Source organism: Schistocerca cancellata, chromosome 8 (genome assembly GCF_023864275.1).
Source record: "Schistocerca cancellata isolate TAMUIC-IGC-003103 chromosome 8, iqSchCanc2.1, whole genome shotgun sequence".
NCBI classification, from domain to species: Eukaryota; Metazoa; Arthropoda; class Insecta; order Orthoptera; family Acrididae; genus Schistocerca; species Schistocerca cancellata.
Window position 1 is genome coordinate 38,786,343 of NC_064633.1, and position 20,359 is coordinate 38,806,701.

A 20,359-nucleotide genomic window follows, 5' to 3' on the forward strand; every position below is an offset into this window, starting at 1 on the left:
GGTCCTCCCTACGGCGGGCGGAAGCCTTATAACACAACCGTTTGCCGATTTGCGGGGGAGGAATGTGGTGTCACTGCCAGACACCACACTTGCTAGGTGGTAGCCTTTAAATCGGCCACGGTCCGGTAGTATACGTCGGACCCGCGTGTCGCCACTGTCAGTGATTGCAGACCGAGCGCCACCACATGGCAGGTCTAGAGAGACGTTCCAGCACTCGCCCCAGTTGTACAGCCGACTTTGCTAGCAAAGCTACACTGACAAATACGCTCTCATTTGCCGAGACGATAGTTAGCATAGCCTTCAGCTACGTCATTTGCTACGACCTAGCAAAGCGCCATTACCAGTTTATATTGAGATTGTTATTAATGTACCATCAAGAGAGATGTACACCAATTATGGATTATAGTTGAGTATTCAAGCAACTACGTACTTTATTTACTAGACTCAACTCCTTTAACTGTTCCAGACCTCACGCCAGTTTGCGTGAGCTTAAACGCGTGCATTTCGGCCTCCTCTAGCTACACGGTGTTGGCTCTTCTGCCAACACATCACAATGTGTGTTTTTTTAGAACAGAAATTCCATGCATATTTCTTCTCTCACATGTTCTCCACATGTTGTTCAAGACCATAATGATGATTCTCATTCATATTTTTCCATTATTTTCATAGCTATGTGTATTTAACTCAGATGATTAGCCACAATACAAACTGAGGTTGAACTAATTAAAAACACATATTCTAGGCAAAAGAAAATTCAAAGAATTCTATTATTCATAAAAATTTAAAAAAACTCTTAGAATACAGTCAAATTAATCATGAGACTTATTAAACACAAAATTAATAAGGCAATGAACAAATCTGAGGTACAGTTCTCAGTGGCAGCTGTCAGACATTGTCTGTTAGTAACATATTTCATTCTCAGTAACTGTAAAATGTGTGTCTTCTTGCAGTGCTGGTAGGTAACAAGTTCATTTATAATTTAATGACCATATCTAACAACTTACATATTTGGGTGACACCTCTATAATATGAATTACTGTACGTGGAAAAGTATGACTTTCACTTCATTTTTAGTCAATTCAGTTACCTAGCTACAGAGCTAAATTAACAACTGAAGTTAATAAATATCGAAACAACAGTCACTTGCAAATTACTGAACTTACAAAATACGTCCGCCACCAGCCAGAGGGAGAATTGTAGTGGGTGATGATGTAATGTTCTCAGCATTGCGATCAACAAGGATTGTTGTGAATTCTCCATACAACACAATGACAGCAGGCATGCAAAGTCCAGTAATGACGCCAAGTGTAACACCGAGGAACATCAACAGTTGCTCCCAGCATGTTGCATATTGGAACTGTGAGAAGAGAAAAAAGACGTCATAATCAAATTCATCACAAAACAATAGAATTTAACATCTAAGGCCTAAATGATTTACTGTGTACTTAGATCTCAAATACTCATATTGTAAATGAAGAATAATAGAATATGAGGCAGAAAATGTGTTCTTCACATTTACCTACTGTAATTTTGAAAGAGGAATAACACACACACACACACACACACACACACACACACACACACACACACACACACACACACACACTCTTATGGATTAATGAATTACAGTTAACTGTTCATTCATTCATTCATTCATTCACGTATCATGTTCTGCAGAATCCATCAAAATAGAGAATGTTCCAGTATGTGAAACATGTCAGGCTATAGCTACATTAAGATGAGGGAAAGACACAACAGAAACTTAATGTGTTTACTGTATTAATAATGAACTATCACTATGCTGCTTAATGCTGTTCATGCTTATGCCATCTAAACTTAATTGAATAAATTAGAAATGAAGCTGTTACCTTGAGAAAAGCTGCTGCCCCATTACTTTAATTGTATACTTGTTCTTTATCTGCGATTAGAAGCTTGTTATTTACTTGATTACAACAGTATTTTCCAACAGTATTTTCCAGAGAAAATATTTATACATTTTTAAATAGTGTATCTTGTGTAAAGTGCTTATTACTGGTTATAAAACTTGATGACAAGCCCTGCTACTTGCTATGTACCTAATAGAACTCTTCAATCCTTGAGTCTAGATATTCACATAATTTTTAGAAGAGTGGCTAATGAGGTATGATTTAATTTTCTTTTGAATGAGTTTGGAAAACTAGCTACTTGCTTTATGTGAGATGTGAGCTTGTTCAGTATCTTTCTGACAAAATACATACAGGGGCTGGACAAGAATTTGGTAACATCAAAAAACTCAACTCATTAACATGCCTAATACAGTGTAGGCCAACTGTTAGATTCCAAACCTCTTCAAGCTGTCTCAGAAGGTATAAATACAGGTGCTGTATGATTTTCAAGGGTATCTTATACCGTTCTTCCTGTAAAATAGTGGCAAGTTCAAGCAATAATGATGAAGGTGGAGATTGATCGTGCACCCTTCTCTCCAAAATAGACCCCAAAGGCTCAGTACTATTAAGATCCTGCACCTGTGGTGGCTGAGGGAGAAGCAACACTTCATCCTTGTTCTCACAAAACCAGTCATGGACGATAGAAGCTGTGGTTGGAACACAGCATCACCACTGGAGTACAAATATTGTACACCTGATCAGCCAAAGTGGTCACATAATCCTTGGCAGTAATGTAATATTGCAGAGAAACCACGGGGCCAATGAAATATAACAATGTGGCTGTCCAAATTATCATCAAAGATGATTCTTGGGACACAAACCCAGCCAGAAGTTGGAAACAGAAAGCAACAAGGCTCACAGAGGCGAATGACTTTTCTTTCATTGCTCTACAGTCCATGTTGTATGGCTTCAGCACCATGTTTTCCTTTTATGGCCATTTTCATCACTGATGAGTGTTTCTGGAATTCCACCTCACCCCACAATGCCCACTTTACAGAGCTCCCTTCATGTTGGTGTGGTGCTGACAGGGTTTATGGGCATGAAATTCAGTTCTGCAGTGTCTTTTGCAGCTGTTGTCCTCTTATTTTTCATCACAATCTTTCTCAATGACCGTCTGTCACGATCACTCGGCGTGCACTTTCGTCCCCACTGTGACTAAGTGGGTGCTGTATTCCTGCTTTTTATGTATGTGGAATAAATCTTTGACACAGTGCCTCTTGAAACATAAAACACTTTGGCTCCCTTTGCTTTGGAAGCATCCATGATACAACCACCAACAATTTGCTAATGTTTGAACTCACTTGCGACGCAATGCACTCATAACTACACAGATCTTTATTTTAACCACAATTGGCACTTGTAACATATTAAAGTCATTGCACATGTGCTGTTCATGGTCAAATACAACAGCACACCCTGCACTCTGTGCATTTATGTTAAAGAATGCATTTCTCACAGTGTTTTGATCTTTTAGTCCAACTCCTGCATCTGAACCCTGGATAACGAAGTAAAGCTTACATAAAAATCAGTCCCATGTCTTCCATTGTGATTGTGTAACATTACATTTCATTTGGAACAGGTTTTCATTTTCAACAATAAAAACCACTAAGGTGTAGATGTTTTAGGATGTAAGTGCAAGAATTCCAAGAGCCTTCAAAAGGCTTCTGCAAGACATAAAATTATTTACTTTACATAACAGTCTCACTGCTCCAGTGTACTTTTGCACAATGGTTAGTTTGTGAACTTGTCATGTTTAAGGTTGTAGGTTCAAATATTGTGAATTTTTTTTACTTTTAAATCTAGTCAAAAAGAGTTCAATTATCATTTTTATTCAATTCATTGTTTTAAAGGAAATTTTTTCATTTCTAATTCTTTGATAAGTCATTCCTGTGGTGCACCGCCAGACACCACACTTGCTAGGTGGTAGCTTTAAATCGGCCGCGGTCCATTAGTACATGTCAGACCTGCGTGTCGCCACTGTCAGTGATCGCAGACCGAGCGCCACCACACGGCAGGTCTTGACAGACGTACTAGCACTCGCCCTAGTTGTACGACGACTTTGCTAGCGACTACACTGACGAAGCCTCTCTCTCATTTGCCGAGAGATAGTTAGAATAGCCTTCAGCTAAGTCCATGGCTACGACCTAGCAAGGCGCCATTAACCATTTCTAGAGAGAGTCTCACTTGTATCATCAAGAATGCTGTATACAAATGATGGGTTAAAGTTAAGTATTCCAGCAGCTACGTACTTTTCTTTATAGCATTCATTACGTATCCTGTTTCAGACATAACGCCAGCCAGCGTGTGTAAACGCGTGCCTTTCGGTTACCCGTCACTGTGGACTGGCTGTCTTGTCAGTCCACTACAATTCCCATCATCATATTGACTTTTTTATTTGCTCTTATTTTTCTACCTATCATTCTTTTTTCGTCGGGTATCTGCCTGTGTCGTTTATAACCTGCAAACAAGTGCCAACCAGGGCTGCTCATCCATTGTTAACGCAACAAGTTGTGCAGCCAGTGAGAAGTTAGTTTCAGGTAACCAATGATAGCAAGAAATTACAGTTTGCTTTTAGCGCTGAAACTGAACTTTTTCTGTCTCAAGTTTGTTTGTAGAGGTTAGCCTTAAATGCCATGAACAAAGTGATCATGATTTTAGTTCTGCCAAAAGTTGCTGACCACTGTTTTCTCAGATACATTACACATCATGAGGTTGTTAGCCTACAACAGGAGTTTAAATTCAGGGCTACAAAGTGTGTTATCTGCCACTGTTCAGCCACTGGTCACTTAAATTCAGCTGTCAACAGAGCCAGTCATATTTCCGACTACCTTGCAGAATCCACTTCCAACATTGCTCTACATTACACATTTACAGCACTTGTAAAGTGACTTGCCTTATTTGTGTGTTACCTATACTGAGCAGTAGCCAGCATCTCATGTGGCAATACCACAGCAGCAAATGACAGATGTTAACTGTCAATAATTTTAAAAGGACTATAGGTTAGCCATGTCTTTGACTCCATTGTGTTGGAGGGAAATGTTCCACTAATGAAGAAAAATGAAAAAGATTGTTGAGACATGTGATTGTGGTGTCATAAGACCTTGCTCTGACCAGTGACATGGTAGTCAAGCACAGGATAAGCACAACAGTAGATCTGATTATACTTAGATCACTGGTGCCTGGCACACAGGACATGCCATCGCTGAGGTTGTGCAGGCACAGGTTGTTTTGCATGCCACGGTGCTGAAGAAGTACCATGAGTATCTAGGTTCAGGGAAAACTGCTGACATCAGGTTCAACTGCCATGGAAAGCAAAATATTGATAATAAAGGTCACAGTTGACTATTATGGACAGCAAAACTGAATGGAGAGGCCACACTCAGCAAATCATTCAACTGTTCAGATCTGGTTGGAAATCCCCAAAAGCAACCATACCATCCAAAACCACATCTTTCCTACTATGAGATATAGAAGCCACTGTCTCTCTCCCACCTGCCAACTGCGCCCCCCCCCCATCCCCTCCCCCCCCCCCACCACCACCACACATGTATATTTCACTACTCATCACAGGGCACACAGACTAGTGAAGGCACTGGAACATCATCACTGGATGCTTACAGTGCAGGAAAAGATTATAGTACATGATGGTACACACTGATGGCTGCATATGAGTGTGTCAAAAGCCACAAGGAGGTGATGCATTCTGCTTCATAATAAGGGACCATTCAGGCAGACAGTGCATATGAGGGATGTCTACAAGAGATGAAATGAATGCCCTGGTACTTTTGACATTATTTGCCACCAGGAAACAATTCAGATATCTACTTTTCACAGTCATGCACCTCTTCATTCGGCAATAGTACTTGCAGGTTACATGTGTTTTCATCAAAACAATGCACACCTCATTACTCACAAATTGTTGCTGAATGTTTTGAGCAATACACCACAGACATAAGGGTGTTCGTGTGAATCAGAAAGCACTAATTCTAGAGCAGTGACATCATATAATCTACTCTGTCAGCATAGTTCAGTTACTTTCAAAGTTACAGTAAATGGTGCATGTTTCAAAGTTTTTTGTCTTCAATGGTGTGAACTTTAATTGAAAAAGTCAGCAATGCCACCATCTTACATTTACATTTATTCAATCTCTTGCACATCGACACACAGTTCACAGCCGAACAGTAGCAATGCATCACTGATTGTAATTGTGTAGATGAGAAGTGTGAGAAAGCTATCTTAACATTTCTTATTACATATAAACAATCCACACATATTATGACCAATTATGACCAACTGTAATACAAGTGCTTTCATGCAATTTATACACATGTGCACGATGTTGATGTTGTGCAACAGTTTTCTCTCATTATATTGTGCATGCTTAGCAACAAATGCTTTGGTTGTATGGATTCAATTGTTGCACAATCAAAGGTACATATAGTATATGGTTAACTGTCATGCACAGTGCTAATTTGACAAATTCCCACATGGAAGATCTGAACACTAATGTGTTCACATTTCATGAATACCATCTTGTTTGATCTCTCACAGTACAAGAAGAAAACCATTAGTCAGCATATAGGTTCCTCTCCAAGCTCTGCCCCCCACCCCCACCCCCCACATACACACACTAGTCTACTGGCAGTGGAGAATGATGTAAACCAATGATACACATCACGACACATGTGTAGCTATTAATGAACTGATCCTATTAATTACATCCATATTTAACTCTCAATACATATGAGTTATTTATCAAAAGCATATAGTATACATTAGTGGATAAAAGTTACCACACATTAAAAATGTGTAGTAGTAAATGTGAACTATTTTCCTCCCACAATTTTTGTCATATGTGGCATATCTTTACAATTAATATTATTTTTAGAGTGCTAGGGTAGATTAAGAGTCCCAGAAATGGAGTTTAGTTTTAATTCTGCCAATTTTTTTATTCTGTAAAGACGTTAGTAAATAAAATATGGTACAGTTCCAGCAAACTTAGAATAGAGATTGTTAAACAGGGTTCTGTACTTACTCACCAACTGATAATATGCAACTGATTCTAGCTGATTTGGATCAGTTGTTCTAAGTCTTGGAAGGAAGTTTCTAAAAACAAGGAAAAGAAACAGAAAGTTTCATGGTATATAGCCACAGAACAATAATTAAGATTACCATTTCAACAGCAGACTTATTTCTTACAAATTTCAAAGTCATTAAGAAAAGTTTGTTCACTCTTTTTTAAAGATAAATACTGATCTTTCATGAAATACACCATTCTTTGTCATTACTGGTACTTAAAACTGCCATTAGGCAATAACCTAATGCTGTTTAGAAATAAATCAAAACACAGTTTCTGTCTGTATCAAAATCTAATAACTGATATGTTATAGCATGCTTATATAAAGAATGATGGTAACAGATTTTGCTGTAAATTTATCCTTCTCCTGTCTAAATAAATATTATACCTGATTTCTTCTGTAAAAGTAATAAGAACACCTATTTCAAATTGAGACCTAAAACATTATATAATTAGCTTCAAAATGCAGCCAACAATATAAAATATACTCATAATCAAATGAGTAAAGTATGATCAGTTTCTGAAAGAAACAAAGTGTTTTGAATCCAATTTTCAAAACAATGTTCATAATGCAGTCATACTAAATTTAAAACCACAAGTTAATCTTTGACTTAAACAGAAGTCATAAAAATAAACTACGGGAACTTCTCACTTCCATAATGTTAGAAAGTCATTTGTTACTTTTACTTTTCTCTTTTTTTTTAAAATAAATACATAAATAAGTTAGAATGCCTTGTTAACGCCCAGAGTTCCAGCTGTGAGGTGTATTGAGTAAATGAATCCTTCTACAAATTGACACAGAAGAAAAGCACGTATTTACTAATTGCTGAAACAGGAGCACCTGCAGTAAGGCTGTATGACCATAAAAATTAAAAATCTAACATTAAATCTCCAACTTTCAGATTATTTATTGTTACTTTCATCAACAGAAATGGAAAGTTGTGTCGCTGGTGGGTAGGAAAACTCAGGTCTATGCTTGCTTCAGGAGAATAATACATGTAGGGAACAGCAACATCTGATAAATCATTACCTTCTGAGATTCAAATTCTGAGTAAATATATTGAACTTCCCACTTCCAACATGTCAGAGATGGCACAATATCCAGAAATAAACTACATGGTGTAAATGGAAATAGAAGACAGAGACAGAAAATGATGATGACAGAAGATTGGGGATATGATGAATTAAGGGCCAAAAATCTGATATACTACACACAAAATGCTAGACAAACTTTGCAAGCCACTAGATGCATGTCCATGTACATTATCTGAAGATACATTCACCAAATGTTCACATTTGTCCAGATGATGGTCTGTTTTATGTGATACTGATAGAGTGCATAAGCTGTACAACAATGACACACACATATTACCAACAAAACCAATGCCACAGATGTATCAGATCTGCTGAACAGGCCCTAAATTATTTTAAAAATGTAAATGGTGCATTATCATGTATACCATTCTGAAAAGATCTAGCTCTAAGTTTGTGTGTGTGTCACAAACAGAAAACCGAAAAATTTATCAAAGCCATCCCAAATATTTTAGTGAGAAGAAAGACAATGATCCTTTTACATTAAGAATGGAAGCAGAAGGCCCAACAAATCACTCTTAATATGTGTACAGAAATGAAGGCAACATCCCTGGCACATAGCCCAGCTTTGCAAGTTGTGCCTACAGGACAGGTCCAAGACAAATTGTGTACTCCAACAGCTTGAAGAACCAATGGAATAACAAATGCAGTACAGCCCATGTCTGCTGGGACAAGTACTCATAAGTCTGAAGGCAAGAACAATAATTGAAGGAAACACTCCATTAACCCAAGCAGTCACAAGAATAACGAATTTAAAATTGGAGACAGATGTAAAACAGAAAACTGCTGTCTCATCTCACTTCTTTCTGCTTTCTCCAAAATATCAGAGAAACTGATGAATGAACTTTGTAACTGTAACCAACACAGTTTTCATGCAAAATTCAGCACACAAACTGCAGCCATAGACTATATGCAAGAAATAAACACTAAATACAAAGAAAACAAATTACTTACAGTCTGGTAAAATTATTCAGGATGAAGACATTAATCTAGAATTGTATGATAGACTACGACAGAAAGTGCAGTTTACAAAACTATTAGGAATGTGTATAGGTGAAGCTATGAATTGGAAACACCATTTAAGATTCCTTACACACAGACTTATCTCAGCCTGTTTTGCACTCAAGAGTTATCACAAATGTTTGTGCTTTAGAAGGCATCAGAATGGCATACTTTAGGTATTTTCATTTCATTGCCTCATATGGAATAGCATTCTGCGCCACCTCAAAACTTAATTTAACAGAAATTTTTATCTTACAAGAATGGGCTGTCCGATTAATTACCCACAGTCCTACACAAGCTCAGTAGGGACCTCTTTTCAGGAAATTAGGAATACTTACTCTGCCATTACACTATATATTTAAAAGTGTATTCTTTACCAAAGCAAATCTCAACAGTCTCGACAAAAATGCTTACTGTCACAACTATAGCACAAGGAACAGGAAAGATCTCCACATAGAACAAATAAAAAGAGCACGAACTCAGAAGCATGTAAGCTATGAGGGTATTAAAGCTCTACAATACAGTGCATCAATACATTAAAGACTTAAAGGACAATATAAATTTTAAATGAGAACTTAGAAAATTTTTAATTGATAAATGTTGCTTCTCAGTAAATGAATACCTTGAAGATTTTTCTAGTCAGTAAATGAATATATTGAAGATCAAGGAAATTATTTTGTAAACTAATCTCCAATATATGAAATACAGTTGCATGACAAATCCTGTAAGAAGTTTCTATCATTGTATGTTTCAATTTATACTATACTACTTCACTATTTTTGTTGCTATTTATTCTACTGTAGTTATTACTGGAAAGCAAATTATTAAACACCACTCATACACAAAGAAATTGTAAATTACTAGTACAAGTTGTATGCAATTTCATTTTATACATTCCATATTTTTCATTTCTATGTATGACAAGTCCAATATCGTTTGTACTATGACAAGGGCACTAAAAATAAATAAATAAAAATGCATTTGTGTTAAAAAGTTGAGTGCACAGCAAATACTGTTCTAGAAGTGATGGTAAAACTTCTTGGTGGTATTTATTTCATTTCTGGATACAGCTCAAGGAGGACAATCCATAGTGTCATAGCTCTTTAACAGACTGATAAAGAGTGGTTCTGTGCAATAAGGAGAACACTTGCTGTTGTTTTGTTGCAATGATCCAAGCTGTTAGGCATGCTGTGGAGCATAACAGACGTACATATTTAATTCATCAATTAATTAATCCCCCCCCCCTCTCCCTCTCTCTCTCTCTCTCTCTCTCTCTCTCTCTCTCTCTCTCTCTCTCTCACACACACACACACACACACACACACACACACACACACCATAAAAGGAGAGCTTCTTAAAGATTCCAAAATCTGGAGATACGATGCCTGTTTCTTCATTTGCAAATCCTGTTCCACAAAATTCCTGCTTCAACAATTGCTAACAAACTGTCGATTTTTGCCTTAAACTGTTGTAATATATATGAATTTGTCTGGCAGTGTTCCTAATATTTAATTTCATAGCACTGAATACACAGCATCCTATTTTCCCACATATTTAAATGGTTTGCCAAAGATGAAACGTGGTATTAACTATTGTAATCTAGAAATTTTGATTACTAACACGAAATTTACCATTTTATTATATCAATCCATGTTGTAATGTTACATTAAAGACTGCAGCTGTAGCGGATATAAGCTAAGTACTGACAAACTTATTTGTGCTCTGTAATACAGTTATTAAATTTAATAGATTTCAGTGGTGTTGCGTGCCGTTTGTGGCAAAATAACGACTTAATAAACTTTTGTAATGGTTCGCTCGCTGTGTTTTATAGTTTTCAGTGTGTTGAAGTCATTAGTAAATTTCGTGCTTTAGTTTTCAAATGACGTTTATTATTCTTTCTAGTGAAATATTTCAGTAAAATTTTCATTTAGTGTTTTAACTTCGCTTAGTGTTACAGTGGTCGTTTTAATTTTTTGGTTTTAGCTAATAATTTTGTGAAGTTTTGCTGGTATTGGTATCGGCTGTGTTGTAATAGTATTAATACAAGTAGCTGCTTTCTTCGTAGGCAGAGAATTTCGAGACCATTATTGTTAGTTCTTAAATAGTTCTACTGGTGTAACTAGCTTTGGTAACATAGACGTATAGTTTTTTTGAGTAACTGCAAAATTCTTACCATGAGTGAAAAGTGTGGGCTCTGTCATAGGTTTGTGAGTAGTGGAATACGGTGTGGGATTTGTTCAAAGTATTTTCATTGGGGGGGAATGCAGTGAGGAAGCCAGTGGTCATTTTAGGGAGATCCTCTCTTGGGAATGTAGATTCTGTAGTAGAAACAAGTTAATAGAGGAGCAGGAGCGCAAGATCTGTGCCCTTCAGGTGCAGTTACAATGCGCAAAGGAGGAACTAGATAGGTTGAGGAGGGTGAAGGGTGGTGGGGAATGGGAACTGGCAGTTGGCAAGAAGGTAGCTAGGAAGAGGAGGTATTCAGACAGTTTTACTTTGCATACATGCAATATATACAACCAACTGTCAGAGTTGAGTGGAGAGGAGCCTCGTGTAGCCGTAGATGTAGGTAACTTGCAGCAGTCCTCAGCAATTAGGAGGCCTAGGTTAGTTGCAAAGTCTAGCAGAAAGAAGGTTCTGCTGCTAGGTAGTTCCCACGGTAGAGGTGTGGGCCAGCAGTTGCAGGAAGTGTTGGGGAGTGAGTACCAGGTCTCCAGCATTGTGAAGCCTAGTGCAGGATTGGCTCAGGTGACTGAAAGCATAGGGGAGTTATGTAAGAATTTTACAAAAGAGGATCAAGTAGTGAAGCAGGTGGAGCAGGGAACAGTCTCGATAGGGACAGGGAATATGATGTCACTGGTGACTTGGTTAAGATAGCTACTCAAACTGGTGGCACTAATGTACATTTCGTGTAACTGTTTCAGCGTCACAATCGGCCTCACCTTAATACGGCTGTTAGGCGCGTTAATGTGGGGCTGGGGAGGGCACTGATAGCGGAGGGCATGGATCACATCTCAGTGGTGCCAGTTGGGTCTATCAGTAGATGGTGTTTCACTAGGCATGGCCTGCACCTCAATAGGTATGGGAAGGGGAGGTTGGCTAAGCTTATAGGTGACAATGTAGTGGGTAGTGGTGGTGGTGGTGGTGGTGGTGGTGGTGGTGGTGGTGGTGGTGGTGCTGGTGGTGGTGGTGGTGGTGGTGGTATCACTCATGGAAAAATTCCTGTAGTAGTTGGTGTTAGAGCTCCACCTTTTTTAGACTGAAGTCAGCTGATAGGTATACCTGCTTAAAGGAAGTGCCTCTAAGGGCTCACCTCCAGAGGATGTAATGTTTCCAAGTAGAGGAGGAATTAGCATATTTCATCAAAATATAAGAGGTATTAGAGATAAAGTTAGTAAACTGCTAATAGATGTTAACTCTGAAATTATTGGTATATCAGAGCACCACTTAAATAATTTGATAATTCAGAGGCTTCCTTTACCAGGCTACAGATTAGCTGGCTGTTTCTGAAGGAGTTCCTTGCGGGGTGGGGGAGTGGCTCTGTACGTAAAAAACAGTATTTCATTTGAGTACATAGATGTATCACGACACTGCACTGAACAGGTATTTGAAAGTTGTGCAGCATTAGTTGAATTTAGTGAAACTAAACTTCTAATTGCTGTTGTTTATAGGTCCCCTAACTCCGACTTCAGAGCATTTTTACTTAAGCTAGAGAGGGTTCTTGATTCACTTTGTAGGAAGTATCAGAAAGTACTTATATGTGGTGACTTCAATATTAACTTTGTACATGATTGTGCAAGGAAAAGGATGTTGGTAGATCTCCTAAATTCATATTATCTGATGCAAACTGTGTTTTTTCCAACTAGGGTGCAGGGGAATAGTAGCACAGTCATAGACAATATTTTTATTCATTCTTCATTACTAGATGGGCATTCTGGTAGTAAAAGGGTCAATGGCCTTTCAGACCATGATGCACAAATTTTAACATTAAAAGGTTTTTGTACACAAACCACCGTCATATTTAATTACAAACTACTTAGGAAAGTTAATCCAACAGCCATAGAGAGTTTTTCAAAACTTATCAAGGAACAAGAGTGGCAAGATGTTTATAGTGCCTAATATAGATGATAAATACAATGCTTTCCATAACACATTTCTCATTCTCTTTGAGAGTTGCTTTCCATTAGAACATTCTAAACAGGGTACTAGCAGTAATGGACAGCGCAGTTGGCTGATGAGTGGGATAAGGATATCATGTAGAACAAAGCGGGAATCATATCAAAATGTTAGAAGTAGTCACAATCAAGCTACTGTGGCCCATTACAAACAGTATTGTAAGGTGCTTAAAAATGTTATTAGCAAGGCAAAAATTATGTGGTATGCAAATAGAATAGCTAATTCACAGGATAAAATTAAAGCCATATGGTCAGTTGTGAAGGAAGTGTCTGGTCAGCAGCACAAGGTTGATGATATAAAGTCAGTTCGCAGTAATAATATTTCTGTTACTGATAAATCAGATATATGTACAGTATTTAACAACCACTTTCTGAGCATTGCTGGTGAATTAAATAAAAATTTAGTTTCTACAGAAAATCATATAAATTTCTTAGCAAATGCCTTTCCGAGATTGACGTCTGAAATACTCCTCTGTGATACAGACAAGAGGGAGATTGAGTCAATAATTAAATCACTGAAGACTAAGGACTCTCATGGTTATGATGGAGTGTCTAGTAGAATATTAAAGTACTGTGCTGCACATGTTAGCCCTGTATTTAGCCATATTTGTAATTTTTCCTTTAGGAATGGTCAGTTTCCTAAGCGATTAAAGTACTCAGTAGTAAAGCCGCTTTATAAAAAGAGAGAAAGGGATAATGTAGATAATTTTAGACCTATTTCTATGCCATCAGTGTTTGCAAAAGTTATCGAAAAGGCTGTGTATATAAGGTTAATTGATCATTTTATATCACACGATTTTCTATCAAATGTACAGTTTGGCTTTAGAGGTCGTTTGACAACTGAAAATGCTATATTCTCTTTTCTCTGTGAGGTACTGGATGGGCTAAACAAAAAGTTTCGAGCGCTTGGTGTATTTTTTGAATTAACAAAGGCATTTGACTGTGTTATTCTCACAGTATTGCTCCAGAAGTTGGATCATTACGGAATAAGGGGAGTAGCTCACAACTGGTTCACCTCTTACTTTAGCAACAGGCAGCAAAAGGTCATTATTCACAATGTTGATAACAGCTGTGATGTGGGATCTGAGTGGGGTACTGTCAAGTGGGGGGTGCCCCAGGGATCAGTGTTGGGGCCGCTCCTGTTCCTTATTTATATAAATGATATGCCCTCTAGTATTATGGGTAACTCTAAAATATTTCTGTTTGCTGATGACACTAGCTTGGTAGTAAAGGATGTTGTGTGCAACATTGACTCGGTTTCAAATAGTGCAGTACATGACCTCAGTTCATGGCTTGTAGGAAATAGACTAACATTAAATCACAGTAAGACTCAGTTTTTACAGTTTCTAACACACAATTCAACAAAATCTGACGTTTTAATATCACAGAATGGGTATATGATTAGTGAAACTGAACAGTTCAAATTCCTAGGTGTTCAGATAGATAGTAAGCTGTCGTGGAAAGCCCACGTTCAGGATCTTTTTCAAAGACTTAATACTGCAATTTTCACTATTCGAACGGTATCGAAAGTGAGTGATAATTCGACACGTAAATTAGTCTACTTTGCATATTTTCATTCACTTATGTCATATGGTATTATGTTTTGGGGTAACTCTTCCCATTCTAGAAGGATATTTTTGGCTCAGAAACTGGCGGTTCGGGCAATAAGTGGTGTGAGTTCACGAACCTCTTGTCGACCTCTGTTCACAAGTCTGGGTATTTTGACATTGGCCTCTCAATATGTATATTCCTTGTTGTTGTTTCTTGTTACCAGTATTAGTTTATTTCCAACAATAAGCAGCTTTCACTCGGTTAATACTCGGCAGAAATCAAACCTCCATTTGGATCGGGCTTCCGTAACTCTTGTGCAAAAAGATGTGCAGTATACTGCTGCATCCATTTTCAATAAGCTGCCACTCGAATTCAAAAATCTTAGCAGTAATCCACGTGCTTTCAAACCGAAACTGAAGAGTTTCCTCATGGGTCACTCCTTCTACTCTGTCGAGGAGTTCCTTGAAAAATTAAGCTGATTCTCATTATAATGCTGATAGCGTTTGCTTAAACTTATGGACTGATTTTCTTTCAGATTCATGAACATTTATTTTTATCTGTTATTACTTTTATGTTGTAAGTTCATGTACTGACACGTTCCATGACCTTGGAGATTTTCTCCTCAATTTGGTCCTACGGAACTTGACACGTAAATAAATAAATAAATCAAATCAGTGTAAATTGTATAATCTAAGAAATACTCTGACACAGAAATTTAAATGTGGCTTATGAGAGGAAGGAATAAAATTATGGAAAACGTCTGTCATATTTAATGTCTGTGTTCTCTAATAAATTCTTTACAAAAGCATTATGTAGACCTATGCACCTTTTGTTGTGTAGCTATTCCTGACAAGTCTATGTGAACATGTCATCAAAAGCAGACTGCTGTTGAATGAGAATATGATGTTGTTACATATATTTGATCTATTGTTATTGATGTATGAAATGCTACACTAAATTTTCTGTTTGGGGTGCTGCTACTGTTAAAAAATAAAAATAAAGAAAAAACTAAACAATTAATTCATTGTCATATTATCTTAGTCATTACGTACATACCCAGCATATCATTTTTATCACAAACTTACTTGTTCTACACTAGATATTATCTACAAACAAAAATTAATAACTGTAGCACCTAATTACAACCAGAGTTGATTAATAATCAGTACTCACAGTTTTGTGGGATTCTTGCCATCTTTAACACCTGTGCTAACATTTATTGAAGAACCACACTTGGCACTCTCCATTCTTCTCTGTTCAGCAGGTGTTTACTGAGCTGTAAAAAATCATTTTAGTAACTAAATTATTAACATTAATCCTTTCATCTGTCTGTTTGATAGAGTCCATAAAAAGGAGAACATTCATGGATGTTGAATGAGTCAGTGCATAGGGGCTACATGAACAAAAGGAGTCAAGGTATGCTTTTATAAATACCAAGCAATTAATAGAAACTTTGTACACTACATGTCTGCCAAGGAGAGCAAGAACGGGCACTACAAGCACTATTTTAAATAATATTCTTTACTGCCTTACACTAAGACAACATCAAAGATTCCCAACAATTTTCAAAGCAACAGAGCCCAGTATATCACAATAATAGTCAAGAATGTTAAATCACAAATTAATAATGTGGGCATAAACATACTTTTGTAATGAACAATAAACAGAGCTCCATAATAAAGGAGATGCCCCCCTTGAACCACTGACCTTGATGCAATGGAGTTAACTTGGGCACCTCTACGATGCAGGTAGCCATATCTACATCTACATCTGTGGTCTGCAAACTATTGTGAGCTGCATGGTAGAGGGTATGTCCCACTGCACCAGTTATTAGGGTTTCTTCCTGTTCCATTCACATATGGAGCACAGGAAGAATGATTGAATGACTGTGTGTGCAGTAATTATTCTAGTCTTAGCCTCAGGATCTCTATGTGAACAATACATAGGCAACTGTCGCATATTCCTAGAGTAATCATTTAAAGCCAGTTCTTGAAGCTTTGTAACAGACTTTCTTGGAATAGTTTATGTCTATCTTCAAGAGTCTGCCAGTTCAGTTTCTCCAGTATCTTTGTGACACACTCCCACGGATTAAACAAACCTGCGACTGTTCATGCTGCCCTTCTCTGTACACTTTCAATATCCCCTGTCATTCCTATCTAGTACGGCTCCCACACACTTGAGCAATACCCAAGATGGGTCGCACAAGTGATTTGGAAGCAATCTCTTTAGTGGACTGATTGCACTTCTTCAGTATTGTACCAATAAACCAAAGTATACCATGTGCTGTACTCACAACTGAACCTATGTGATCATTCCATTTCATACCCCTACAAAGTGTTACACCCTGGTATTTGTATAAGTTGGTTTATTCCAACAGTGACTCACTGATATTATAGTCATAGGATACTACGTTTTTCCGTTTTGTGAAGTGCGCAGTTTTACATTTCTGAAAATTTTGAGCAAGTTGCCAATCTCTGCACCACTTTGCAATCTTATCATGATCTGATTGAATATTTATGCTGCTTCTCTCAGATAGTACTTCATTACAGATAACAGTATTATCTACAAAAAGTCTGAGGTTATTATTAAAACAGTCTGCAATGTCATTAATTTACAACATGAGCAGCTAGAGCTAGGGTCCAATACACTTCCCAGGGGCACACCCAAAGTTATTTCTACATCTGATGATGACTCTCCATTCAATATAACGTGGTGTGACCTCCCTACCAATTCCTTAATCCAATCACAAATTTCACTTGATACCCCGTACGATGGTAGGTGCAACCATATTTGAGGGATGTCTGTGTAGAGCTCAGACACACACATGGCTCCTCAAGAAGGGCAGCAGGCTCTTCAAGAGTTGCAGAAGCTAAAGTTTGGAGGACTGATCTGTGCTTGAAACTCTTGCCAACAAGGCCTTGCCATGGTGGTACTGAGAACAACTGAAAATAAGGGGAAATTATGGCCATTATTTTTCCTGAGGGTATGCAGCTCTATTGTATGGCTTGATGGCAATGACATCCTCTTGAGTAATATATTACAAAGGCAGAGGGAAGTGCTCTCGAGGATGTCATGATCAGGAAAATCAAAACTTGTACAGGCCTGTTACAAATGATTGAAGCGATTTCATAAATTCACTGTAGCTCCATTCATTGACATATGGTCACGTGGAAAAACTCAAAGTTTTGTTCGGCTGAAGCCGCACTTCAGATTTCTGCCGCCAGAGTGCTCGAGAGCGCAGTGAGACAAAATGGCGACAGGAGCCGAGAAAGCATATGTCGTGCTTGAAATGCACTCACATCAGTCAGTCATAACAGTGCAACGACGCTTCAGGACGAAGTTCAACACAGATCCACCAACTGCTAACTCCATTTGGCGATGGTATGCGCAGTTTAAAGCTTCTGGATGCCTCTGTAAGGGGAAATCAACGGGTCGGCCTGCAGCGAGCGAAGAAACGGTTGAACGCGTGCGGGCAAGTTTCACGCGTAGCCCGCGGAAGTCGACGAATAAAGCAAGCAGGGAGCTAAACGTACCACAGCCGACGGTTTGGAAAATCTTACAGAAAAGGCTAAAGCAGAAGCCTTACCGTTTACAATTGCTACAAGCCCTGACACCTGATGACAAAGTCAAACGCTTTGAATTTTCGGCGCAGTTGCAACAGCTCATGGAAGAGGATGCGGTCAGTGCGAAACTTGTTTTTAGTGATGAAGCAACATTTTTTCTTAATGGTGAAGTGAACAGACACAATGTGCGAATCTGGGCGGTAGAGAATCCTCACGCATTCGTGCAGCAAATTCGCAATTCACCAAAAGTTAACGCGTTTTGTGCAATCTCACGGTTTAAAGTTTACGGCCCCTTTTTCTTCTGCGAAAAAAATGTTACAGGACACATGTATCTGGACATGCTGGAAAATTGGCTCATGCCACAACTGGAGACCGCCAGCGCCGACTTCATCTTTCAACAGGATGGTGCTCCACCGCACTTCCATCATGAAGTTCGGCATTTCTTAAACAGGAGATTGGAAAACCGATGGATCGGTCGTGGTGGAGATCATGATCAGCAATTCATGTCATGGCCTCCACGCTCTCCCGACTTAACCCCATGCGATTTCTTTCTGTGGGGTTATGTGAAAGATTCAGTGTTTAAACCTCCTCTACCAAGAAACGTGCCAGAACTGCGAGCTCGCGTCAACGATGCTTTCGAACTCATTGATGGCGACATGCTGCGCCGAGTGTGGGAGGAACTTGATTATCGGCTTGATGTCTGCCGAATCACTAAAGAGGCACATATCGAACATTTGTGAATGCCTAAAAAAAACTTTTTGAGTTTTTGTATGTGTGTGCAAAGCACTGTGAAAATATCTAAAATAATAAAGTTATTGTAGAGCTGTGAAATCGCTTCAGTCATTTGTAATAACCCTGTAGTTTGTGGATCAAATCATGGAATGATAGATCCCTTAATCAAGTATACAGAGTAGATACTTTAAAAGGGTAACCGATAGGTTTCAGTTAGATGTAACAGGAATTAGTGAAGTGAAGTGGCAGGGAAAACGGGACTTCTGGTCAGGTAAGTACAGGGTTATAAATACAAATAAAGGTACTGCAGGTGTAGGTATGATAGAGAATAATAAAACAGGAATGTGGGTAAGCTACTATGAACAGCATACTGTATGATAACATGGCCAAGATATGACATACAACCCACTACAGGAGATTAAAAGAATGACGATGAGATAAAAGAACTTATTCATATAGTTGAAAGAGATTAAAATTTAATAGTGGTGGAGGCACTGGAGTTTGAAAGGAAAAAGAAGAGTAGAAAAATAAATAGTAATAGATGATGAACTGTGGGAAAGGAATGGAACTGGATGCCACCTGGTAGAATGTTGCACAGAGCACAATTTAGTCATTACTAATAATTAGTTCAAAAATCATGAAAGATGGTTGTACATGTGGAAGAGATCTGGGCATACATGGCAGTTTTAGATATATTACATAATGGTAAGACAAATACCTTTGAACCAGATTTTAAACAGCAAATCTTTTTCAGGGGCAGACATGAACTCTGACCACAATTTATTGGTTATACACTGCAGTTCAAAACCAAAGAAAATGCAGAAATGTAGGAAAATAAGTGGACTGAAAGAACCAGAGGTTGATGAGAGATTCAAAGGGAGCATTAGGCAATGACTGACTGAACAAAATAGCAGAGCAGGGAAGGCTTAAGACAACTGAAAAACTGTGGAAGCGTGCTTAACTATGGGAAAAATAGATGCTGTCTATAAGAGAATTAATGAGACCCTTTGAGGAAAGAGTAGCAGTTGTACAGATAACAAGAGTTCAGATGCCAAGCCAGTAATAAGCAAAGAAGGAAAAGCTGAGAGGTGGAAGAAATATACAGGAGGGCTATACAAGTGAAATGAACTTTTAAGTAATATTATAGAAAAACATGAGGAAGTAGGTGAAGATGGGCTGGTAAATACGATATTGCAAGAAGAATTTGAAAGGGCACTGGAACACCTAATCCAAAACATGCTG

General features: G+C 38.2%; 1 protein-coding gene across 1 annotated transcript in view; it reads right to left on the reverse strand.

The window, feature by feature from the left end:
- Positions 1-20,359, reverse strand: part of LOC126094634 (multidrug resistance protein homolog 49-like) — a 437,775-nt gene that overhangs the window by 318,628 nt on the left and 98,788 nt on the right. Inside the window, exons 2-4 of the mRNA XM_049909121.1 lie at positions 15,996-16,098; positions 6,965-7,031; positions 1,164-1,357 (exon numbers count right to left, since the gene is read on the reverse strand). Coding sequence (XP_049765078.1) covers positions 1,164-1,357; positions 6,965-7,031; positions 15,996-16,069 — 335 coding nt within the window. The 5' untranslated portion in view covers positions 16,070-16,098. The remainder of the gene's footprint in view (positions 1-1,163; positions 1,358-6,964; positions 7,032-15,995; positions 16,099-20,359) is intronic.